Here is a 26,112-nt window from a genome sequence, read left to right as displayed (position 1 = left end):
AGTATTTATTTTTCTTTCATTCCTTTCTCTGTAGTGGAAAGTTACTCTGGATTCTGGGTATCCAACCATGAATAGTTACGTCATAGGGAAGAATCAGTCTCTTCAGGAATTATACACTATGGAGGGTAAAATGCAGGGAGGCAACAGGGTGAGTGGAAAGAGCACTAGTTTTGACCTAGCCTTGAATACTAGGTCTGTCCCTGTATAGCATGACTTTGGGCACATTCTTAGCCTATCAGAGCAGTTTCGTATTCTGTAAAATGGTTGTTGTAAAAATTAAATGAGATAAGGTGTGTGAAGTACCTATACATACTAGACATCCAATAAAAATAAATTCAAAGGCATTGGTTGTTATGTACCCAAGACTTTGCTATTTATGAACTATGGTGAATATAAAAACACATGGAATGAAATGGCTGATAATCTCAAAGAACTTTCAACCTTTGAGGAGAGATTAAAACATGCAGAGATGAAACAATTAGAGAAAAAAATTACAGAATTTATCAGAGTATTAAACTGTGTTGTAAAGATAGTACAGCAGTGATTAGAAGAATCCTTGTTGGCTTAAATATTATGAAAGAGGTGATCCTGAGAAAAGCACTTAGGAACTGGTATACAAAGTAATAGCAACTAATATGGTTTAAGGGTTTGAAAAGTTTTCACAAGCATTATATCACTCAATAATCACAATCACTCTGTGAAATAAGTTTTATAAGCCCCATTTCAGAAGTAAAGAAATTGAGACTCAGGTAAGTTTTTTGTCTGTTTGTTTTTGTCAAGCGGCAGAACTAGAACTCAAGCCTAGTAATGCTATGAAATCTATGCTTGTTTTGTAAAAATATTTTATGCTTCCATGCATTTTCATAATTGTTTTCTCATCACCTGAAATAATCATGTCAGAAGCTGAAGTCAGAGAGTCTAAGTGACCCATCGAAGTTCCCCCAGCTAATTAGTTGGGAAAGCAGTACTAGAAACCATATGCCTGAATGTCTAGTGTATTCTTCCCCTCTTTCTGTATTACCACATTCTTTTAATTTCCAGATGGAGAGGAGGGAGGGAGAAGGGGAGCAGTACTGGATTTGAATGGGCTCTGAGATATACACACATGTCATCACAGAGAAAAATCTCAACTTTGCAGGGCTGCATTAATCCTGGCCATGTAACTAGAGACAATCATCCACCTGGCTTGTGCTGAGAATGACATATATGAATGGGGCAAGTGAATTGCCACACTTAAATTGCTGGTACTATGTTTCACCTCATAATTCATATTCGTGCTATATTTTGGAATTACTTCCTTGGGGGTGGCAATTAACCAAGAAACCCTTCAATTCATGTGACTATGGAGGGTTCTGTTCCTTATCTACCTCTTTCCGGTCTAAATACAGACTATTACATGAGAGTTGTAGGCCAGACTGTTTTCGTCTAAAGAAAAAAAAGCAGAATAAACCTAGATCTTTAGAACGCCATAGTGCTCTTTGTGTTCAGGGAATACAAAGATTCTATATGGTGATTTCACTAGTTTCTATTTTAACTCTACAGCACAAAATCAGCAAACTTACTTCACACTTTCAGGATTTTACATACTTTCCACTGCAAGTACGTGCTCTATTTCAGTCCAGAAGATGATATTTTCCCAATTCAAAGTTGAACATATTCTACTGTCACTCTTCTTCCAGCGGGAATGACATTTATAAACTATCACACTTCACTGTACATAGTCTTCGACTATTCTTGGCTTGAAGCCTGATCATCTTTTTCTCGGGATCGATATTGTCACCTTTCTCAGCTTCCATGTCTGCCCCATGACTACCGTGGGGATCTGGTTGCTTGCCATTCCTTGTTACTGAATGTCTGAGGATGCAAGCGTCAGGGCTTGGGATCGAGTGTGACAGTGTGCAAGTGGGCTTTGACAGCTTGAGCATAAAAGACTGTATGTAAAGTTGTATTTTGGTGAAACAGAGAAAATGTTCATTTATGAAATGTTTGTTAGACGGGATGTGACGGTGTGCTGAGTTGGTTTGTGAGGCTTGACGTGTATGTGTGTTACTATATAACCACGTAAGGAGCAGAATCTGATCCCCGCCCCAACCATGGGGAGGCGGTACCCCGAGGCCTTTGCTTAATTCAAACCAGAATAACCTGTTGCGGGACTCCAAGCTGCCGCACTTGCAGGTTGGCGTCCCCGCCGGCGGCGCGCGGATCTCCGCACGGTAGTCGCGCGCCCAGCGCCTGACAGGAGGGCAGTCACGTGGCAGCCGCAAAGCGGCGCTTTGCGACCTCGATGACAGGCAAAATGTGCGACAGCCTCGGCGCTGGCCAACCAGGGGCGGAGGCGGTGGCCAGGGAGGAAGCGGAGGAGGCGGAGGCGGCCGTGGCGTTCGCCCGCCTGCTTTTTCGCTCGCTTTCCCCGCCCCCGCCGGTCTTGTCGCCGTTGAAGGGAGCCGGCTGCGCTCTGTCGCAACCAGCCCTCATCCAGGCCGGCGGCAGTAAGACCGAACCCACATCCTTACCAACCTCCCTGTCGGGGCGGCTGCGGCTCGGGCTCCGCGGGGCGCAGGCAAGCGGCCCAGGCGCCTGAAGGTTACCGTGTGCATGAGCGCCTAGCCTCCCGCGCTGCCCCGCCCGCCGGCCCGCCGGCCCGCCCGCCGGCTCGCCCGCCAGCCCCTCGGCGCCCGGCGGCGGCGGCGGCGGCGGCGGCGGCCGCAGGAGGCGCAGTCTCTCTCCCGGGTGCGCGCTTCGCTCCCGGAGCCGCGGAACTCGGCGGCCGCCATGGCGTCCAACATGGACCGAGAGATGATCCTGGCAGATTTTCAGGTGAAGTATCGGGCCCAGTTACCCTCTCACCTCCAACCTCGTGGGTTCCCGGTGCCCAAAGGGTGGCCTCTTCCCAGCGTTTGTTTGAGCACTGCAGTGCTGTGTGGTTTGAGTTTTTACACGGTACCTGGCTTGGGGTGTGTGTGTGTGGTGTGTGTGTGTGTTGTGTGTTGTGAACTGTGGGGGACTGTGTTATGTTGGGGGTGTGTAGAATGGCTTATGTACGGCTTGAATGGCATTTGTCGGGTGAGTGGGTGTTAGGTCGGGTTGTTTTGTGTGTGGATTGTGTATTGTTTCCTGTATTATATGGGTAATGTGTAGAATTTGAGGATAAGTGTGGGGCTTTTAAGTATGAGGTGCTTTAGGTGAGGAGTTTTGGGTTTGTGAGGAGAGTGTGCTGTATGGAGTGTGGGTGTGGTGTATTAAGGGGAGAGTAAAAAAGAATGATGGTGAGGAGGTGGTGAGGGTAGCGGGGCATTGTGCTGGTTTTGAGGGAGAAATAAACATTTGAGACTTTGATGCCTTATTGGAGTCTTTGGGGTGTAGGAAGAGGAGGAGGCAAATAGAGTGTATATATCAAAGTATCTTTGCAATGAGTTCACACGCTTAATAAATTACCAATTCATATTTGTGGATTCCCTTCCTCTACAGATTTGAACTACTTGGTTGGTGTCCTTTCTCCAGGAGAAATTTTAAGGATGAGCAAAGATTATTTCTTACTGACTCAACTGTAGTGACACTGGCATATAAGTATTTTAGGGAGGCCCTTTGAAAGTAGAGCTGTATGCTTCATGAAAGACTTGGAGTTAGAACTAATACCCTGTAAACACCACTTTTGCCTTTTGATGTTGGAAGAAAATATTGTAGTGAGATATTTTTAACCATTTATTTTGGCATTAACTTAGAAGCTATAGTTCTGTATAGGCAGACGTTTTCCTCTAACACTGCCATCATTGCACATGGTCTAACGCTAGCATAGTAGGCAATATTTTTCCTTACTGATATTTTGTTGGGCTTTTCTTCTTTCTCTAATTTTTAAAGTTACTTATTTTTACAACTAAATATTCTGATGGCCATTTCCAGAGTTTGCTCGTTTAATTATTCAAGTCATATCTGCTACATTAAGAATATGCATAAATCTGCATTTGATTATACTGTAACTTTCAAACTCAAACAGAAAGAAGTTCTGAAAATAAAAGTTGACCACAAGATTTTGGTGCTTTGTAGGATTAGGATTGGCCTGAGATTTTCTGCCTAATTCTTTCACCTTTGTTTTCATTCTCCAAGTCAGTCTTTTATCTAATGTGGAATGTAATTGTGAGATAAAAGACTCTATATGTCTAGGAATGATTTTATCCTTTTATAAAATTGTTCTGCTCTGATAGGAATGGCTTTAGGCAACAAAAAGTATAGTTTACCTCATTAAAAGCTTTAAGGTAACTGTAACTTTGTTTTGATTTACCAAACTTTTGATTTCCTCTGATAACTTGTAGCTGTTTGCTGTCTTATTATTTGTGACAATTATTATTATTATTATTTTTTGGCCACGCTGCGTGTCATATGGGATCTTAGATCCCCTACCAGGGATCCAGCCTGTGCCCCCTGCAGTGGAAGCGCGGAGTCTGAACCACTGGGCTGCTAGGGAAGTTCCTATTTGTGACAATTATTATGCTTAGTTTTATCGGCCAGTCTGGAAATTTAGGATTCCTGCATTCAGAGGCAAAGTAAGATTTTCTGACAAGCATTTGGGATTTTATTTTGATCGCATGAAAACATTCTAATAAGTTTGTTTTTTTTTTTTAACTTTTGGGTTTATTTATTTATTTATTTATTTATTTATGGCTGTGCCGGGTCTTCGCTTCTGCGCGAGGGCTTTCTCTAGTTGCGGCAAGAGGGGGCCACTCTTCATCGCGGTGCGCGGGCCTCTCATTATCGCGGCCTCTCCCGTTGCGGAGCACAGGCTCCAGACGCGCAGGCTCAGTAATTGTGGCTCACGGGCCCAGCGCTCCGCGGCATGTGGGATCCTCCCAGACCAGGACTCGAACCCGTGTCCCCTGCATTGGCAGGCAGACTCTCAACCACTGCGCCACCAGGGAAGCCCCTAATAAGTTTTTTTCTTCAAACCAATGGCAATGCTGCGAACAATTGTTTACAAAATGGAAAAAGCTTATGGCATCTGCAGCGAACAATTGTTTTCCAAATGGTGAGAGTTAATTGCATATTGTCAAATAGGCAGGAGAACATTACTGGTAGAATAAAAGTTATTTAGAAAACTATGCACAAGCACATTAGCCTTTTGTGTATTTTAGGAACCTTGTATTCCTCTTACAAATGATGATTCCAGATGAGTTTACTCTTGTGGACTTGGTTTTAAAATGGATTATTCTTCACTTTGCTGTACACCTGAAACTAACACAACATTGTAAATCAACTATACTCCAATATAAAATAAAAATAACTTTAAAAAATTAGCATTTATCCAGTTATCAGAAACCAGGCAATTTATTTTGAAAATTATAGCTCAAGACTTGGAATGTAGATGCTTGGATGATACTGGCTTCTTCTATAACTGGGCAAATCAATTTCCCCAGCCAAAAGTGAGCATAGTAAAATTATGTTCTGTTTACTTCATATGACTGTGAAAATTAATAATAGTTTTGAGAGCTCAGTGCTGCTCTTGTAGAAAGGGACATGATTTTTAAATGTGACTAGATTTTAAAAATAAATAAGTTTAAGATTTTGATTATTGCTGGAGAATACAATGTCTAAATATGGGAAAGTTTTTGAGAAGGATTTTGTGTTCTCTAACTATTTCAACTCAATAAACAAAGGACTTCTGTTGAAATCAGTGGCGGAGTGGCTAACAATCATATGAGGTAAATAGAACATAATTTTACTATGTTCACTTTTGGGTAGGGAAATTGATTTGCCCAGTTATAGAAGAAGCCAGTATCATCCAAGCATCTACATTCCAAGTCTTGAGCTATAATTTAAAAAATAAATTGCCTGGTTTCTTTAAATGAGGTAAGTAGTGGATGGAAGATTTCAGCTCAGACTTAATGGGATAGATTTGGGGCTTTGTAGGTGAGTGAACTAATCACCAAGCAAATATATTCCAAATTGTCCTCTAAAAGATTTTTTCCCCCAAGTGAGAACAGCTACCAATAGAAAAAAAATTTAGATTGTGGTGAAATACACGGTAACATAAAATGTGCCATCTTAACCATTTTTATCAATAAGTGTCCAGTTCAGTGACATTAAGTACATTCACATTGTTGTGCAACCATCACCACCAACCATCTTCAGAACTCTTTTTATCTTGCAAAACTGTAACTCTCTACCCATTAAACAATAACTTCCCATTCTTCCTTCTCCCCAGCCCCTGGCAACCACCATTCTTTCTGTGAATGTGAATGCTCTAGGTACCTCTAATAGGTGGAATCATACAGTATGTGTTCTTTTGTGACTGGCTTATTTCACTTAGAATAATGGCCCCAATTTTGTAGCATGTGTCAGAATTTCCTTCCTTTTTAAGGCTGAATAATATTTCATTTTCTCTATGTACCATATTTTGTTGATCTGTTCATCTGACGATGGACACTTTTTCCCTACGTTTTGGCTATCGTGAATCATTAATGCTGTACATGGATGTACAAATATCTCTTTAAGTCCCTGTTTTCAGTTCTTTGGGGTATATACCCAGAAGTAGAATTGCTGAATCATATGGTATTTCTATTTTTAATTTTTTTAGGAACCACCATACTGTTTTCCATAGTGGCTGCACCACCAAAATTTTGAATGGAGAGAATGACAGCGTAGTGTTTAATTAATTTGTAAATTCCACTCTGAACAAATGAGTTTAGACCTTAGAATAGTCCAACAAAAATCAGCTATAAATGTAAATAGTGTTAGCATAGTATATTACTGGTAAAGGAATGACTAGACTAGTACACCTACAGTTCTGGCTGACCAGAACCAGGAGGGGGTGTAAAGGAATTTCCTGGGTTTAAAAAACAGGCAGGCACTGATGAATCAAGAGAGGTTTTTTTTTTCTTCTTTTTCCTTAAAGTTTTTTTATAACAGATGCATTCAGGTGCAAGTTCCAAATCTTTTTCTTTTTGTAATTGTATAATTCATTAAGTTTTTTTTTAAGGTTGAGGTATAGAGCAAAAATCATTTGATCAAACAAACTTTTGAGACTGTATTCGATTTGCTTACAGATGTGAAAACAGTTATCCAAACAAAGTTGCGGTTGCTATTTAATAATTTCAGTAATTAGTTACTTCTTACTTTGGGTCTAGATGAACAAAAACATGAGTCTTCTCCCTCCCCCACCCCTTTAACCTTTCAGTTAATGCCATGGTAAATTCTTTTTCCTCTAAGATACTTTTTTTTTAAAAAAATTAATTAATTAATTAATTAATTAATTTATTTTATTTATGGCTGTGTTGGATCTTTGTTTCTGTGCGAGGGCTTTCTCTAGTTGTGGCAAGCGGGGGCCACTCTTCATCGCGGTGCGTGGGCCTCTCACTTTCGCGGCCTCTCCCGCTACGGAGCACAGGCTCCAGACGCGCAGGCTCAGTAATTGTGGCTCACGGGCCTAGCTGCTCTGTGGCATGTGGGATCTTCCCAGACCAGGGCTCGAACCCGTGTCCCCTGCATTAGCAGGCAGATTCTCAACCACTGCACCACCAGGGAAGCCCTAAGATACTTTTTTTTACTTATAATTTTTCTTTGAGAAGAAAATGAGTGGTGTACCCATTTGGATTAGTGTCACGTGTGGGTCTCATGTTTTTCTATTTATGTTTCTTTGTTACTGATAATATAGACACATAGATCATAGCTCTACTCAAGTGAAGCAAAAACAACTTTCACTAGTAGTAATATTTTCTTTCAGACTTTATCGTAAACAAAACTTATCTGCCTTGCTAAAAAAGTATTCTTTCTGAATCTAGTTGCATTGGTCACATATTAAGAGTACCTTTATTTCTTCTCTAGTTTGGCACTGATTTTGATGTTACTTTCAGTTGTATATCCTGGATGACACAATTGTGGCTTTGTTTTCTACTCCTGGTCTTTCCAGCTAGTAATACCTTTGCTGCCTAAATTGCTTTGTACATTTACGTATATTGGACTATCACTGTGGGATGTAGTAAGTTTTCATTTGCCTATCAACTCTTCTTTGAAGCATGGACTCTTCCTTGACACTGCTGGTAAGTTACTTGTAGGTAATTTCTACCCTTTCATTACATTACATTTTTTCCTTCTAAATGAAGCTGTGAATCCCTCTTCTTTCTTTTTTAGTTTGACGCAAAGAGATATTTTCTACAAAAGAGGATACCAGACTGCGAGTAGAAATGGTATTGATCCAAACAGATAGGTATCCTTGGTGATGTTGTGGATCACGGGCCAAACTAAGTATTCATGGAACATCATCTTTATTTCCTGGGAGGTTACCTTGGGTAGGAGATTGAGTACTATGGCAGAAAGTAGTCTTGTTACTGTTCTTTCTTTCCTTTCTTCACTGTCTCCTTCATTTTTAGAGGGACAAATCATATTGTTTTGTGTCTGGATTGTTGGTCATTGGGAAAATAAGGTTTTGGCATGTAGATTAAAGTTTAGTAGTTAGTGGTTAAGAGCATGGGCTTTGATGTCAGATTACTTAGATTTAAATCACAGCTCTGCCATTCACTCATCTTGTGATTTTTGACCAGTTACTTCACACCACTTTGCTTCAGTTTTCCCATATGAAAAAAGGGTTAGTGTAAAGTGATTAGGACAGGTGTCTGACATAGAAAGTGTTTAATAAATTTTAGCTGTTATTTTCATTGTTGACAGTTTTAAAGTACGCACTTGTTCCCTGCAGGGGACTTCAGAGATCATCTATTTCTAGCTTCTCATTTTTCCTTTCATGGACGTTGAGACCCCAAAAAAGGAAGTGACTTGTCCACGGTCATGAACTGGTTTGAAACAAAGATTTTATCCAGGTGTACATAAGAGTGTTCATTTTCTAGCTTAATTTGTCAAATAGCTTGGACGTCTAGAGGAAAACAAGACCCACTACTTAGAAATTTGTCCAAATTGATAAAACTTATATAGAAAATAAATTAACAGTGCCTGGCATATAGCAGACATAACCAGCAGGAAGGAAAGGAGGGAGGGAAGGTGGGACGGAGGAAGGGAGGAAGGGAGGGACTGATCATTCCTAAACTGCCATTCATTCCAGTTCAGTGCCGTGCTTCTAAGCTCACAGGTGATCAGAAGCCATGGAATGGAGAGACTTCAGATTTGTTGAGCATGGTTCAGTTGATGCCTGTTGTCTGCCAGACAGGTTTTATGGACTCTGTAGTTCAGGGGTCAGGAAACTGTAGCCTGTAAGCTGGTTGCCTGTTTTTATACATAAAGATTTATTGACACACTCGTTTACTTATTGTCTATGACTGTTCTCTTGCTGCAGTGACAGAGGTGAGTAGTTGAGACAGAGACTTCATGGCCCACAAGCTTAAAATATTTACTATTTGAGCTTTTAAGATAAAGTTATCTACGTCCCCCGCCCCCCACCCACCCCATGAAATCAATACTTTTCTTTCTAGGTTTTAGTAACTGCAAAGCGTTAGAACATTTGAATGCCTCACAGGTATACATGGTCACTTCTCTGTAGGAGGCAGTTAGAACATTGCACTTAGGCAGACTAGAGCTCTCGTTTTTTGCTTTGTTTTTTTGTTTTGGCTGTGGTTTTCTGAGCAAGTCATTTATCCTTTCTGGGTTTCAGTTGTTCAGTCCATAAAATGTAGATCTGCTTAGAGCCATATCTACTTGAACACAGAAGATTAGACTAGATTAGGTGTTCAAACAGAGTCTGGATAATCACTTGGCAGCAGTGGGGTTGAGGGCATTCAGTTATAATTCAGGTAATTTATCTAGCTTAAGGGTCAGCAAACTACATCCTGAGGGCCAAATCACCAAATTTTTTGTCAGCAAGTCTTATTGGAAGGCAGTCTTGCATGTTCATTTACATACTGTCTCTGGCCACTTTTGCCTTCATTAGCAGAGTTGAATAGTTGATTGCATGACCTGCAAAGCCCAATATATTTACCCTGCCCCATATAGGAAAGTTTACTGATCCCTGGTCTAGATAAGTGGTTTTCAACTTTGGATGATTTCTGTTCCCCAGAGAACATTAGGCAATTTCTAGAGACATTTTTGGCTATCACAACTGCGGGGTGCTACTAGCATTTAGTGGGTAGAGGCCAGGGGTTCTGCTAAACATTGTATAATGCAGTAGACATCCCCTGACAATGAAGAATTATCTGCCCAAGAATTTCAATAATTCTGAAAACCCTTGATCTAAATCAGTGGTTCTCAAACTTTAGCTTGCATAAGAATAAGTGGGAGGGCTTGTTAAATCACAGGTTACCGGAGCCCAGAGTTTTTGATTCAGTGGATCTTGGGTGGGGCCTGCAAATTTGCATTTCTACCAGGTTGCCAGGTTGTGCTGATGTTGTTGGATCCAAGGACTACACTTGAGAAAAACTGATCTAGATGATTTTTGAGGTTACATCCATTCCTGTGATTGTTTGATTTTGTGATCTTAAGTACTCTTCCATTTTTTATGACTTAGGAAAATTTGAGTTTTTCAGTATATACTTGATGCTCATAATAAAACATGCTGTTTCATGACTCCATATGTTTGAACCCTTAGTTTTCATGTCCCTTTGGAAAACTTCTATTTATTGTTCAAAATTATTGCCTACCTTTTGTTTATAAAACATCAGGACTCTGTGCCCAGTTAGTGTTAATCATTTCTCTTATGTATCTTGTACATATTTCTCTTATATCATAAATAAGAGAATTTCTCAAAAAATTCTGAAATATTTCTGAAATTCTCAAAAATTTCTCTTTTGAGTCTTATATCAGATTGTCAATAATCACTTAACATGTTTCTTTTCCCTACTATCAGCCCTTTGAGTGAACAGCTGCTTGGGTCTTAACCACTGTTCCTATAGTATCTATTAAGAGGTGCTCAGTGAATATTTTTTGAAGAAATATTATGAATATTGGCTGTTGTGGTACAAGTAAATGGAGTAGAATTGTAAATTATGTATTTTTAAGCATCTACCATTTTCTGACATATGGTTTTGAATAAGAAAATCTGTCACTGAGAGAATACAAATTAGACTAGTTTATTAAATTGAGGGTTATAACTTCAAGGTGACCCATTTATAGAGAAGTACAAAACACCCACACTCTGTTTTAGCTTTTATAGAGGGCTCAGTAAGTTAATGTGACAAAATATACGGCCTGAGGCCATGAACTTTGTAAAATTTGAATGCTGTTACTAAATTGCTATGTGTTAGCCATTCTTCCTGATTATGTTTTCACTCTCAAACTGTTTTTTAAGGCAGAAATTCTAATTTCAAATCAAAATTGCTTACCATGTTAAATCATTAGTCATTGACTTTTAGGTAAGTTTGAGATAATTGCAAGAAGCAAAATTAACAGAATAATTGTACCTGTCTTTATACTTACTTGTGGTTATAGAGGAATAATTGAGATAGAAAGAATGAGATGTCAGGTTGTGGTGAAGAAAAGTGGAAAAGTTTGCAGGTTATGTGTACCTTAATGGCAGTAGAGTTAGGTTCCAGTCACCTGTTTTTTTTCCCTCTGCAGTTCACCTGGTTTAATGACTGAAGTTGAAAAGTGTTAGTGAGAGGAAAGTTTTGTCTCTTGTGCCCTCCTGGCTCCCCATTCTCTTTCTCCCAAGGGAAAAGTAGTGGTTGAACTTTTTTTTTTTTTTAAGCCAATTTTAGTGATATTCTTTGGCATCTAGTTAAAGTGAGATGGAGACACAATTGAGCATTTTTATTTTAGGTTTAATGAGGAAGGAATAATAATAATAGCATATAGCTTTTGATTGATTTGTATGTGCCAGATATTGTGCTAGGTTCTTTTTTTTTTTTTTTTAAGTTGGTATGTTGTATTCTCAATTTTATTCAGTTCAAGAAATTTTCTTTATTTTTGGCTGCAAGGCATGCAGGATCTTAGTTCCCCGACCAGGGATCGAACCTGTGCCCCCTACAGTGGAAGCGCAGAAGACTTAACCACTGGACCGCCAGGGAAGTCCCTGTGCTGGGTTCTTAACATCTAAATTCTGCAGTGACCCTGTATTAGGATCCAGAGATACAGTTCTCCGTGGTTTCTGTAATGTCTTGTGAGCACAGGCACTGACTTTTTGTTTCTGACTATGTTTTCAAGGATATTTGTATAGTGAGCAGCCTTGGAAGACAGAGGTAATGTCTCTCTCTGGAGCAAAGGGCAGGCATGCATAATGTCTATTTTAAAAAATTTGGGTTCTCTAGGCTCTAGGTTCATCTTCTGTAACACAATCCACTGTGTGTGCAGGTATCACTTGGCCTACTTTGTGTCACCCTGTGGGAAATGGGACTGGGAAACTGTGCAAGAAAATTCTGATATTCTGACTACAAGTATTGCCATGAGTCATAAAGTTCATTGTCTCCAACCCAGGAGTCTAGCTCTTCTGCCAGCATCCATGAAACTGGCAGGCTCTTAGTTTGCAAGTAGGGTAAAAATCTCAGATCCTTCTCTGCTCTTAATAGTTCTGGCAACAAGGATGGGATGTTGACAGACACATAGGTTTCTGGAAGAGGAAGGGTGAGAGCATTATGGGCTGGTTAATAATTTGAGGGACGTCCATGGGAATTGGTAGTGAACATGTTGACAAAATTGTTAAGTGGTTCTCTACTTTCTTGCCTGTTAATGAGGAGGAATTAAGGAGGTGGTTGCAGACTGAGTACCAGGAAGTAGGTTCAAAGACAGCTGCCTGAACATTCCTCTGGTTGAGGCTAACTCTCAACAACCCTCAAATATCCTCTCTGATAGAGGGAATTTTTTTCACCAATCTGTCAATCAGACTGAGGTTCAGACTCCTCTGAATGTAATGTAACATTGTAATGTAACAATGTAACAGCTAGCACTAAGATTTGTCCTGGCTGGGCAGAAGGCTCTGCCTCCTTCAGACATTTACAGATGTGTGTAATTTGCAGTTGCTGGTGGCAGAAAGCAGAGTTGTTAGAACTTTCACTGGTTTGTCTGAGAGATAAGAGGATGGGGGTACAGAATGTCTTGTGGCTCAGCCCCTCCTTTGGAGGAAGCTTTATTCCCAACTTCACTGTCTGAAGCAAAGCCACTGACTCAATGAGGTCCTCAATTTATTGAGGTTTCCCTAAACCTTGTCCTGGTTCACCAGTGGTTCAGCCAAGCTGAAACTGATTATGTCTGCTCATCTTTTGTGGCTGTTCAGCCTTTGCACCAGCTATGCAGACTGGTAATGACTGTAATTGCTGTGTTCAGTGGACAGAACTCAAGGCTGTTCTTATAGGTCTGGCCTGTACTCTACTTCATGAACTTGTATTTCTGCTGACCCTTGGCCTGTTGCCAATGGCCTAGCTATTTGGTCTGCCACTTGGAAACTATAGACTGGCAGATTAAAGACTGCTTTCTTTGAAGCTGTGAACTATGGAAACAAATTATAGCTGCTGATCAAACTGTCTGGATCACTCATGTAGATGCCCACAGTAAGGGCCTTTTCTCTGATGAAGCCCCCTGGAATCAAGCTTCTGATTGAGCCTGCACTGCCCAGAGCCATCATTGTTGCCAGGATCCATCATTGTATCAGATGTGACAGCATATCAACTATCATAAAGTGTGTGTAAAGTAAAAGACTCTATATTTCTGATGCAGAGGGTGACTTGTGACTCCTGCCAGAAGTTGATCTGTTTGTCACATAATGAGAGAAGCTACATTACATGGGATGTGGCCCCTGCCTGTTTTGGTAGATTAAATAAGTTGGACCTTTGACCTCCCTCTCTGAGGTATCAGTGGTGCCTCACTGCTGTTAACAGTTTTTCTGGTTGTGTTGTTGTTGTTGTTAGTACAGTTAGCTGACTGGCTACACCATTTTGGCCCTTGAAACTAATTGTGTTATGCTTTCCAGCTTTCTGGACCATTTGCAGTCTGGCAATGGTGCACTTTTTATTGCACCATTTTTATTGCAATAGTGAGCTGATAGTCAAGATATTTGAGGGGCGTTTCATGCCCTCTACCATTCACAGGCATTTGGTATGTGGACGAATGTTGACTGCTGGAATAACTTCCTCCTCAGTAAGTCAGTTTGGTCACTGAATGCAGCTATCTCCAGAAAGGGATCATTTCATCTTGGCTACTTCCTGGGTAATGATCAGAATGGAAGGAGTGGGAGGTTATATAGCTCTATTTTGAAAATTCAGGATTCCACCCTGACCATTTCTGGGCATGATGCTTCTTTATTTCTCCTAGCAGCAACTCAATGCCAGCCTGTTGATACACCTTCTATGTGGCAGCTTGCCAAAAGGTGGTGTAGGGGATTCAAACTGGATTCTGGTTCAGCTACCTGGGTTTTCTTGTTGGGTTGACATGGTCCTAGATCATAAGGATAATGACCACTTGGTTGAGTACACTGCTTGCTGAGCCTCCCTATGGTGGCTTATGTGGATCAGTAGGGGCCATAAATGGGTTTCTGTACATTTTATGAAAATTCCCTTGACCATCTTGCACCTGACATTTCCAGATAAAAGGCCTGCGTGTAAGTAGGAGATGATTGGAAAGAAGATGAAATTATAGCTACTGGAAGGGGACATATGATTTTGTGGCAGTGGAGGCAAAGCAACAATCTTGACGCCTGGGGAGGGATCACCTTAGACCCCAGAAAGTTTGGGGAAAGGAAAGACATTAATGTTCTTTGTTTTTCTGAACCAAACTTGAAGCCTGCCTTATGAAGGAAAATGCCTGGTACAGCTCTTCCAAACTGTTGCAGGCACATTAAATTCAATCGACTGCTGGGTCTGCCAAACCCCATTAGAGGGCTGTGATAGCTATTTGATTGTCATTCCTCTTAACCTTACTGACCGGTCTATTGGAAATACCAGGGGTTGGCCCCCAGCTTTTTTACCTTCATGCAAAACACCTGTCAACACTTCCTGATGCCTACCCCACCCCCATACCATAGCCTTCACTCAGAGATCCTGTGGGGCAGATTACTGGTGGCCTGCACAAATGGGACAGTTTGGATTAACTGCCTTCATTAATCCCTTTCAAAAACAAGGACTAGGCTCAGTTGTTGGAATTGAACTGGGAACCCTAAGGACCACCACTTGGATGGGAGGCCATGTTGGGACACAAGTTGACAGTGCCTCCCAGACTGATATAGGTCCCACTTGGAAGGACCCAACAATTGTAAACAACCCACTGTATCTAGGTGCACTGTGTCTGCCCTGAGGACTGTATTTCATATGTGGAAACCAGGGATTAATTTGCCTCCCTCCTAAAAATATGGCCTCTTGCACCTTTTGAATGGTTAAGTAAACACCACCAGTAGATCTTGTAGCCTTCACATGACTGCGGAGATCTCTCCAAAATGAGAGCCTATCCTTGGTTTCTTGCGGAAGCTTCCCAGAGTTATTTCCTTTTTTTTTTTTTTTTTTTAAATTAATAGCTACTCTATCTATCTATCTATTTATTTATTTATTTATTTATAGCTGTGTTGGGTCTTCGTTTCGTGCGAGGGCTTTCTCTAGTTGGGGCAAGTGGGGGCCACTCTTCATCGTGGTGTGCGGGCCTCTCACTGTCGCGGCCTCTCTTGTTGCGGAGCACAGGCTCCAGACGCGCAGGCTCAGCAGTTGTGGCTCACGGGCCCAGTTGCTCCGCGGCATGTGGGATCTTCCCAGACCAGGGCTCGAACCCGTGTCCCCTGCATTAGTAGGCAGATTCTCAACCACTGTGCCACCAGGGAAGCCCCCCAGAGTGATTTCTGATTTGTTATTTATGTGCACCCTGTGGACAGTTATCTCTCTGAGGGAAGTCATTCAATTAGAATAGGTATTTCAAAATTTGTTCCTAACTTTTTAGCTGAAGTGGCCCTGGAAAGCATTCAGGTCAGCCTCAAGTCACTGACCAAAGTTGTTATGGTTGATAAAATTGCCCTACACTTCTTCCTTCTGGGCCAGGGCAGAGTTTGTATAATTGTTAATTCATTCTGTTGTTCCTGGATTAATGCTTTTGACCAAGTGGAAAGGTTAATACGGAAACTTAGGGAGAATGCTGTCGGCCTCTCTTTTCTGAGGTAGACCCTCATGACTTATCAGATTTCTTCATCTTATTTGGGTGTGGAACCCTGAGAAACATGGATGAAATAAATTCTGAAGGTTGGCCTCATCCTGTTGGCTGTTGATAGTCGCCTTAATTAAATGCTGTACGAGACAAATTAAATGGATTTAGTCCTAGTCTCTGTCAGATTAATCAGAGTGGCTGTTGGAGTGGCATGCTTATGAGAAGCCAGAGTGTTCAGTGGTGAAGACGGTTAGGAGTGAGGGGTAGATATTTTTGGGAGATAGTTCTCTGTGTGTCTCTTCTATTTCTGCACATCTTATGAACAGAGACATTGATTGTTCCAGATTATCTTTTCAAGGGTGTTGGACTGTTACCAGCCTAGATAATGTCTCCTTCCAGACCAAAGGGCAAGTTTGCTTACAGCCTGGAAGATAAAGATACTTTGATCCTCCAAAGCAAAGAGTCCGGCATGCTTACTGTCCATTATAAAAGATTCATGTTCCTTAAGCTCAGGGTTCCTCTCTTGTAATGCAGATCTACTGCATGTGCAGGTGTCACCGGGAGCACTCTGTCACCCTGTGGGAAATGGGACTTGGGAACCAGTGCTAGAAAATGCTGACACTCTGGCTGCTGCTCTTGCCCTGATTAATAAAGTACTTTGTCCTTGACCTAGATGTCTTGAGTCTTCATCCAGCATCCATGAAATTGTAACAAGCTGCATTGTTAGCTTGCAAGTAAGTATGGTGAAATATTTGATCTTTCACAGTTCTTACCACTGTGAAAGGTTGATGATCCCTCATTTTACAGATTGAATTTGGACCTAATCTGTGATAGCTCTTGTTGTATTCCCATTTTAAAGATGAAAGAGTAGAGGTGTAAAGAGGTTAAGTAATTATCTAATGACAAGTAGTCATAACAAGGCTGGGTTTGGAACTCAGGTCTGCTTTACTCCAAAGTCAAGTCCATGATCTTATATATCCACATTTCTCAAATGGGTATGCTAAGGAGTAATCAAAGCTACAGAATAAATATGCACATCTTCTTGTCAATTTACTAGAATAACTTAAAAAGAAATATGTTTTTCAAAAATTAAAAACAATTATCATGAAGTAGATATAAAATTTGCATGAATTTTAAATAGAAAATGAAATTTCAAAGAAATTATAAAGATGTAGCCTGCTTTTTGGGTCATCTCTTCCCCTCCTCCCATGAGGGAACATGCTTTCCTTCCTCTATCATTCTGACTACAGTAGTGGAAAAAATTAATAAGGAGTGCACTTTACAAGGTTCCTTTTTAACAAAACAAATCAAAGATGCATCTGGTTATTTTTTGATTCCTTCATCCTATTGTAGCTTTGTGAAACACAAAAAAGAAGAACGATAAAGTTTTTCTGGTGTCCCTGGATTTACTGAGGCTAATAGAGGGATCAAAGAAAAAACTGGAATTCATTGACTTCTTATCTTGAAGTTGTATGTGGCAGTGGTTTCTATTGGGATTACTTAGTACTTCAGCAAGAGATTATCCTGTCACTGGTGTTTTTTTACTTCACTTTTACATTTATCAGTATCTGTAAAGTATTGTGTATCTATATTTATGCTAAGTAAATATGCATTATTTTGGGGAGTGCTGTCAGTTTGGATATTTTCCTAAGGTCCTAGTAGTGGGACTTGAAACTAAAGTATAGTTGTCCCTCAGTATCCATGAGGGGTTGGTTCCAGGAGTCTCTGAAGATACCAAAATCTGAGGATGCTCAAGTCCCTTATGTAAAATGGCGTAGTACAGTGAATACAGTGGGCTCTCGTTATCTGCGGGTTTCACATCCTTGGATACTGTAATGACATAGTGGCAAAAGTAATAGAATTGATTCCGGTTAAGGCAAGCTGATCCCAAGTTGATACACACGAACCTTGTTTTACACTGCATTGTATTTAAGAAAAGGAAAACATTACTTAATGATTATTATGGGATAATGTAGTAAGAGATATTTTCCCAGGGCTCACTGAATATTTGATGAAATTAAATACTTAGGGTTTTTAAGTCTGATAATGCATTGGGTTATGTTAAAAAAATGTCCTTATCCTTTAGAGATATATCGTGAAATCCTTATGGATGAAATGATATGATATCTGGAATTTACTTCAGAACAATCTGGGAGGGCTTTGGGGGTGGGTTAATGGGGAGTGAAACAAAAATGGCTACGACTTGGTAATTGTTGAAGAGGGTATTGTGTTCATGGCTGTTCATTTTACTGTTGCCTCTACTCTTGTATATGCTTGAACTTTTTCATAATAAAAAGTAAAAAAGATGTTCTGCCTAAAGATAAGTGACTTGGAGGGATTGTAAGCTTTAGGATAATATCTTCATGTTCTAATGGACTATAGGATTAGAGGAGTGGGGATGAGACTATTACAAGGAAGTTATAACAGCAATCACAGTAATGTTATGTAATCCTAGCATTTTACCAATATAGTTGGTAAATTTTTGTCTATACTTTTGTCTACATTTTAAAACTTAAAGTAGTTTACTAGTTAAATTTTCTTCGTTAAAAGCCTTAGTGAAGTCTTGGAATAATGGTTTCTTAAAAATAATCAATTTTCTAACTAAGATAAAAGAAACTTGTAAGGAATGAACTTCGTGTGCTAAATTTGAATAACTGAAGACAAGTGTTATTTTGGCAAAGAGGTGCTAACAGCTTCTTTCTTTTTTTTAAGCAATATTTAAACAAAATCAGAAACCCAAAAATGTACAAAAAATGTATTAAGCAAAAAGAAAAGGCCAGTTAGATGATGTGTCATTTTCTGTGTGTATTGATGCAATCTGTTTTTTGCAATGACTTTTTACTCTTCATTCTGCCTTTATTGTCCCAATAGAACAGCATGTGATGATAATGTTTAAATATGGCTTTTTTTTTATTATATAAGCTTCAGGTGTACAACATTAAAATTTGGCATCTTTATGCACTACAAAGTGATCACCCCCAAAAGTCTAGTTACCGTTCATCACCATATACTTGACCTCCTTCACCCGTTTCACCCACCTCCAGCTCCCTTCCCCTCTGGTAACCACTGATCTGTTCGTTATATGTATGAGATTGTTTTTGTTTTGTTTGTTCATTTGTTTTGTTTTATATTCCACATATGAGTGAAATCATATGGTATTTGTGTTTTTCCTTCTGGTTTACTTAACATAATATCCTCAAGGTCCATCCATGCTGTCACAAATGGCAAGATTCATTTTATGGCTGAGTAGTATTCCATTGTGTGTTTTATACACACACACACACACACACACACACACACACACACACACACACACACACCCCACATCTTGGTCCATTCATTCATTGATGGAAACTTAGGTTGTTTCCATATCTTGCCTATTGTAGATAATGCTGCAGTGAACACAGAGGTGCATGTATCTTTTCAAATTAGTGTTTTTGTGTTCTTTGGATAAATACCCAGAAGTGGGACAGCTGGATCGTATGGTAGATCTAGTCTTAATTTTCTGAGGAATCTCCATACTGTTTTACACAGTGGCTGCACCAGTTTACAGTACCACCAACAGTGTATGAGGGTTCCCTTTTCTACACATCCTGTCCAACACTTCGTATTTCTTATCTTTTTGATAAAAGCCATTTTAACAGTTGTGGGGTGATATCTCATTGTAGTTTTGATTTGTATTTGCCTGATAATTAGAGATGTTGAGCACCTTTTCATGTGTGGGTTGGCCATCTCTATGTCTTCTTTGGAAAAATGTCTTTTTAGATCCTCTGCCCAGTTCTTAAATATTTAGTTATTTGGCTGCATTGGGTTTTAGTTGCGGCACGTGGGATCTTTGTTGCGGCCCACGAGCTCTTCGTTGCAGTGCGTGGGCTTCTCTCTACTTGTGGCACACGGGCTCCAGGATGTGTGTGCTCAGTAGTTGCGGCACGCGGGCTCTAGAGCGCGTGGGCTTAGTTGCCCTGAGGCACGTGGAATCTTAGTTCCCTGACCAGGGATCGAACCCACGTCCCCTGCACTGGGAGGTGGGTTCTTAACCACTGGACCACCAGGGGAGTCCCTCCAGTTCTTTTTTTTTTTTTTTTTTTTTTTTTTTTAATTTATTTATTTATGGCTGTGTTGGGTCTTCATTTCTGTGCGAGGGCTCTCTCTAGTTGTGGCAAGCGGGGGCCACTCTTCATCGCGGTGCGCTGGCCTCTCACTGTCGCGGCCTCTCTTGTTGCGGAGCACAGGCTCCAGACGCGCAGGCTCAGTAATTGTGGCTCACGGGCCCAGTTGCTCCGCGGCATGTGGGATCCTCCCAGACCAGGGCTCGAACCTGTGTCCCCTGCATTGGCAGGCAGATTCTCAACCACTGCGCCACCAGGGAAGCCCTCCCTCCAGTTCTTAATTGGGTTGTTTGGTTTTTTTTGTTGTTGAGTTGTATGAGTTCTTTATATGTTTTGGACATTAACCTCTTATCAGATATAATTCGCACATATCTTCTCCCATTCAGTAGGTTGCCATTTTGTTTTGATGGTTTCCTTTGCTGTGCAGAAGCTTTTTAGCTTGCTATAGTCCCATTTGTTTATTTTTGCTTTCATTTCCCTTGCCTTTGGACTCAGATCCACAAAGACATCGCTAAGACTAAGGTCAATGAGTTATCACCTATGTTTTCTCCTAGGAATTTTATGGTTTCAGGTCTTACATCCAAGTGTTTACTCATTTTGAGTTAATTTTTATGTATAGTGTAGATAGTGGTCTAGTTTCATTCTTTTGCATGTGGCTGTCCAGTTTTCCCAGCACCATTTATTGAAGGGACTATCCATTCTCCATTGTATGTTCTTTGCTTCTTTGTTATAAATTAATTGGCCATATATGTGTGGGTTTATTTCTGGGTTCTCAGTTCTGTTCCATTGGTCTCTGTATCTGTTTTGTGCCAGTACCATACTATATAGCTTGTAATATAGTTTGAAATCAAGGAGCATGATACCTCCAGCTTCGTTCTTCTTTCTCAAGGTTTTGGCTATTCAAGATCTTTTGTGTTCTGTACAAATTTTAGAATTATTTGTTCTAGTTCTGTAAAATATGCCATTGTAATTTTGACAGGTATTACATTGAATCTGTAGATTGTTTTGGGTAGTATGGATATTTTAACAATATTCTTCCAGTCCATGAGCATGGAATATCATTTCGTTTATTTGTGTTCTCTTTAATTTCTTTCATCATTATCTTAGTATACAGGTCTTTCACCTCCCTTGGTTACATTTTTTCTTAGGCATTTTGTTATTCTGGAGGAAGTTGTAAATGGGATTGTTTTCTTAATTTCTCTTTACGATAGTTCATTGTTAGTGTATAGAAATGCAACAGATTTCTATATATTAATTTTGTATCCTGTGGCTACTGAATTCATTTATTAGTTCTAGCAGTTTTTTGGTGGAGCCCTTAGGGTTTCCTCTATATAATATCATGTCACCTGCAAATAATGACAGTCTTACTTCTTCCTTTCCAGTTTGGATTCCTTTTATTTCTTTTTCTTGCCAAATTGCTGTGTGGCTAGGACTTCCAATACTGTGTTAAATAAAAGTGGCAATAGTGGGCATCTTTGTCTTGTTCCTGACAGCTTTTCACTTGAGGTACATTCCCTCTATACGCACTTTGTTGAGAATTTTTATCATAAATGGAAGTTGAATTTTATCAGATTCTTTTTCTGCATCTGTTGAGGTGATCATACGATTTTTTCCCCTTTGTTATATTAATGTGGTGTGTACATCGATTAATTGGCAGATATCGAACCATCCTTGCATCTCTGGAATAAATCCCACTTCGTCATGGTGTATAATCCTTTTTATATATTGTTGAATTTGGTTTGCTAGTATTTTGTTAAGGATTTCTGCATCTGTGTTCATCAGTGATATTGGCCTGTAATTTTTTGTGTGTGTGTATGTGGTGTCCTTGCCCGGTTTTGCTATCAGGGTAGTAGGGACATTTGGCTGGCCTCATAAAACATGTTTAATATGGCTTTATTTTAAGCACAGAGAAATACTGCATAAGCTATTAGTCTTCCCACTTAAACAGGCATGAAGAGTATGTAAAGTTAAAATGTAGATTATGACAAAATGAAGTATGTTTTATTGTTAAGATTAAAGATTTTGTTGGATCATAAACCCTACCCATAATCCAGGAGTAATTTAATTTGCCAAGATAAAAATATTAATATGCCAAGAAACAACCACATACTTTCCTGGCATGTCTGCTAGAGGATTTTTATTTCTTTACTCTTTTTTCAGTGTATGCATTGTATATGGGTGCATGTGTGTGTGTGAGAGAGAGAGAGAGAGAGAGAGAGAGAGAGGTGGACTGATTATAGCAGAGCCTTGGCATTTCCAGGGGATGGATCCTGAAGGTATGCTGACTTAACATGGATATAGAGTCATCCTTTGATTAAAGGGCAGTGATAACATACATAGCTGGTCCTAGGACTCAGTTCCATAGCAGTCCTCCTGAGTTTTTAGGAGACTTCGTGAAGATAGCTGCAAGGAATTCTCTGCTGGCCAGGGCACATCTCACAGTTGCAGCTGCTGTTTGTTACCCATGAGGAAAGTATGAAACTATAGAGTCATGTATTTAGGTTGCTCTTCTCACTTATCCCAGATAGGATGCTCTGAACTTGCCCAACAAGGCATTTCCTCAGAAATACCTCTCTTCTGGTTGTTATTGTGGTCAGATAAGTGAGATAAAAGAGATGAGAATATCATGGAGTTTTGGTAGTATTAGTGATAGTGCTTGATTAATGAATAGAGTGTTTAATTCTTATTACACATCGCATATTGTTATGTGAGGATATGATGTGAGGGTATGAAGAATACCTAGAAATATATATTATCTGAGACTGTCTTCATGAATATTTTCACTCACTTGACAAAATTGAATACCTGCTCTGTGCCAGGCGTTATACTTGGTAATTGGGAGATCACTACGTTCATAAGGCAGCTAAGATAGCTGATAAAAGTTTCATTGTTTGTAATTTACTGATTTACTCTAGAGCTGTACAGAATTTATTTTCCCACCACATGAAGGCAACTATGTTACTGTTAATGCTTATTATCTGATCCCTAATTTTCCAGTTCTTTCTACCACTTATCACTTGGTTGCTTTCCTCTGGATGTGTTTACTTATTAATGGCACACTTCAGAGGAGGAGCTTTGGAGTTAACACAATATTCCAAGAGAGATTTGGAGTAGAGTAGAATGCCTCTCCCCTGATTTTGCACATTATATTACTGTTAACGCAGTTACCTTAAATTTTTGACACATGTTCAGTGGGTAGTAACTTAAAATTCTGTATGAGTAGATAAGGTATATCTCCTTCCTTTTAAATTTAATCATTTGAATTTTTCAAACTAAGTGGAGAACTTTATGTTTGTTAACTTCCATCCCTCTACCTGCTCTTAATCATCTGTCTAGGAATCTGCTCCATATCAGTTTTTCCTTACATTTCCTTTGGCTTCTGAATCTCCCTTTCTACTGGTTCCCGTTTCTCAACCTATTTCCAATTTAAAGACTTGCCAAGTTTCTCTTAGTTTAAAAATACCCTTTATTGATTCCATGTCCTATTCTGAATGCTTCTATATTTCTCTCTCTATTCCCCCCATATTTCTCTTAAGTGTTAGTGTACCTTAAGGGTCTATCCTTGTTCTCTTTTCCATTCCATCCTATCCTGTTACATATGGTCTCTTTGGATAATCATCTTTTCTTTGGTTTTAACTGTCCATTTCATATGTGCTATTGACTTTCAAAGCAGCAGCCTCATTCCTGACTTCTGTTGAACCTATATTCGATTGCTTATAAAGGGTGAAAGTCAGGTTAATTGGCTTGGTTAACAGAGCTCACTGTGATTTGGCCCAAGGTAGCCTATACCTTTCCCAATACTTTGTACTATAATGATACTTTGATGCTTGTAATTTTTGTGAACTTCATCATTTCATGTCTCTTTGCCTTTGCCAGTTCTCTCAGTTGCTTGCCTCTTAGTCTTCTGTTTGTCCCTTAGACTTCTGCATAGGCGTTATCTCCTGTGAAGTCTTCCCTGACAGTTACTTACTTCTCCCTCCTCTGTATTTCTCATTCTTATACATACATCTGCTATTGCAGCTGTCACATTACTTTTTACATATCTGTTTGTCTTTCTTACTAATTTGTGAGTTCTTTACAGCCAGGAACTAGATCTTATTCATTTTAGTATTCCTAATGCTTAGCACACTTTCTGGCACATAGTGTATTCTCACTGAGTATTATATTGAACTTAACTAGTTTTGAGCTTATTGAAATAAGATGAAGTATGATGAGAAGGATATGATTGAGTTTTTGGATCCTGGTTTTATCATCAGAATATTAGCTACTTTAGCTTTGTGTCGTTCGTATATGTAAATGAACATCAGTCTGTTAGTTAATACTCTGAGTGTCCTGAGATTTGGAATTGTATCATATTCACTTCTGTATTGCTAGTACCTAACACAGTACCTGCCAAATGTCAGTCTACCAGTGTTTATTGAACTGAAGCAAGTCAAGTTGAAATTAGATGAAGGCATTCATGCTGCAGTGATTCTGTATGACTGGTAACATTCATCTTTATTTCTGTATTTAATCTTTAAGAATAAGTCAGAGAAATTTTGTCACTTGCCTTATTGAAATCCAGATTTAGGAAATATATGTTATATTCCTGACATGCAAGTCAAATCATCTGTTAAAAAATGGGCATCATTTATTCATAATGGTATCAGTTCTCCTTCTAAGGATCTATTGGCCAGCATCTCTTCAAGAATTTGTTCTAAAATTTGTTATGAATTGATAGCAAAGTAATAGTTCTCTTAATTTTTCTATTTTTCTCCTCTTTTGAAGTGCTTCTAGCATTCCTTGTATTGAAAAAAAAAAATCCCTTAGTATCTTTGATGGTTCTTGGTGCAAGACATAAATTTACAGATTCAAGAAGCTCGAGGAACAGACACCAAGGAGGATTAATACAAAGACACATAGGCACGTAAAAGTCAAACTCCTGAAAACCAAAGATAAAGAGAAAAATCTTAAAAATATTCAGAGGAAAAAAAAGACATTCCATGAAGAGAACAATGACAAGAATGTTAGTTAACTTCTCATCAGAAACAATGAAATACAGAGGACAGTGGAATGATATCTTTAAATACTGAAAAAAATGATCAAAATAGAATTTTATATCTAGCAAAATTATCTTTCAAAAGTGAAAGTGAATACATTTTCAGAAAATAAAACCCGAGAGAATTTGTTGCCAGCAGACCTGCACTTTATAAGAAATGCTGATGGAAGTTCTTTAGGCTGAAGAGAAACAATACCAGATGGATGTGGATCTATGGAAGAGTGAAGAGAACTGAAAATTGTATATACAGGCATATCTCGGAGATATTATGAGTTTGTTCCAGACCACCACAGTGAAGTGAATATCACAGTAAAGTGAGTCACATGAATTTCTTGGTTTCCCAGTGCATATAAAAGTTATGTAATACTATGCTGTAGTCTGTTAAGTGTGAAATAGCATTATGCCTACAGAAGCAACATACATACCTTAATTAAAAAAATACCTTATTGCTAAAAAATGCTAACGATCATCTGAGCCTTCAGTGAGTTGTAATCTTTTTGCTGTTGGAGGGTTTGAAATATTGCAAGGATTACCAAAGTGTGATACAGAGATAAAGTGAGCAAATGCTGTTGGAAAAATGGCACCAATAGACTTGCTTAATTTGTGAAAAAAAACAAAAAACAAACAATATATGTGAAGCACAATAAAATGAAGTATTCCTGTATGTGGCTAAATATAAAAAAAATTGTATTTCTCTTTGCATATTTTCTTTAAAAAACAAGTAATACAGAAACAACAACATTACATTGTGGAGTTTTATGTTTTATGTAGAAGTTAAAATACAGTTGGCCCAGGACTTCCCTGGTGGTCCAGTGGTAAAGAATCTGCCTTCCAATGAAGGGGATATGGGTTCGATCCCTGGTTGGGGAACTAAGATCCCACATGCCATGGGGCAACTAAGTCCGTGCGCCACAACCACTGAGCTCCCACACCTCAGCTAGAGAGAAGCCCAAGTGCTGCAGTGAAGAGCTCACATGCCACAAC

At 39.5% G+C, this 26,112-nt stretch overlaps 1 protein-coding gene across 1 annotated transcript in view; it reads left to right on the top strand.

Annotated features, from left to right (window-relative positions):
• The first annotated feature begins 2,632 nt into the window (after positions 1–2,632).
• FAF1 (Fas associated factor 1) overlaps positions 2,633–26,112 on the top strand; it is a 476,566-nt gene continuing 453,086 nt past the window's right edge. Inside the window, exon 1 of the mRNA XM_036849545.1 lies at positions 2,633–2,817. Within this exon, the coding sequence (XP_036705440.1) occupies positions 2,773–2,817 (45 nt within the window). The 5' untranslated portion in view covers positions 2,633–2,772. The remainder of the gene's footprint in view (positions 2,818–26,112) is intronic.

The sequence above is a fragment of the Balaenoptera musculus genome, chromosome 1 (genome assembly GCF_009873245.2).
Source record: "Balaenoptera musculus isolate JJ_BM4_2016_0621 chromosome 1, mBalMus1.pri.v3, whole genome shotgun sequence".
In the NCBI taxonomy this organism is placed as follows: Eukaryota; Metazoa; Chordata; class Mammalia; order Artiodactyla; family Balaenopteridae; genus Balaenoptera; species Balaenoptera musculus.
Note: the sequence above shows the minus strand (reverse complement) of the source record. Positions and strands in the feature narration are given on the sequence as shown.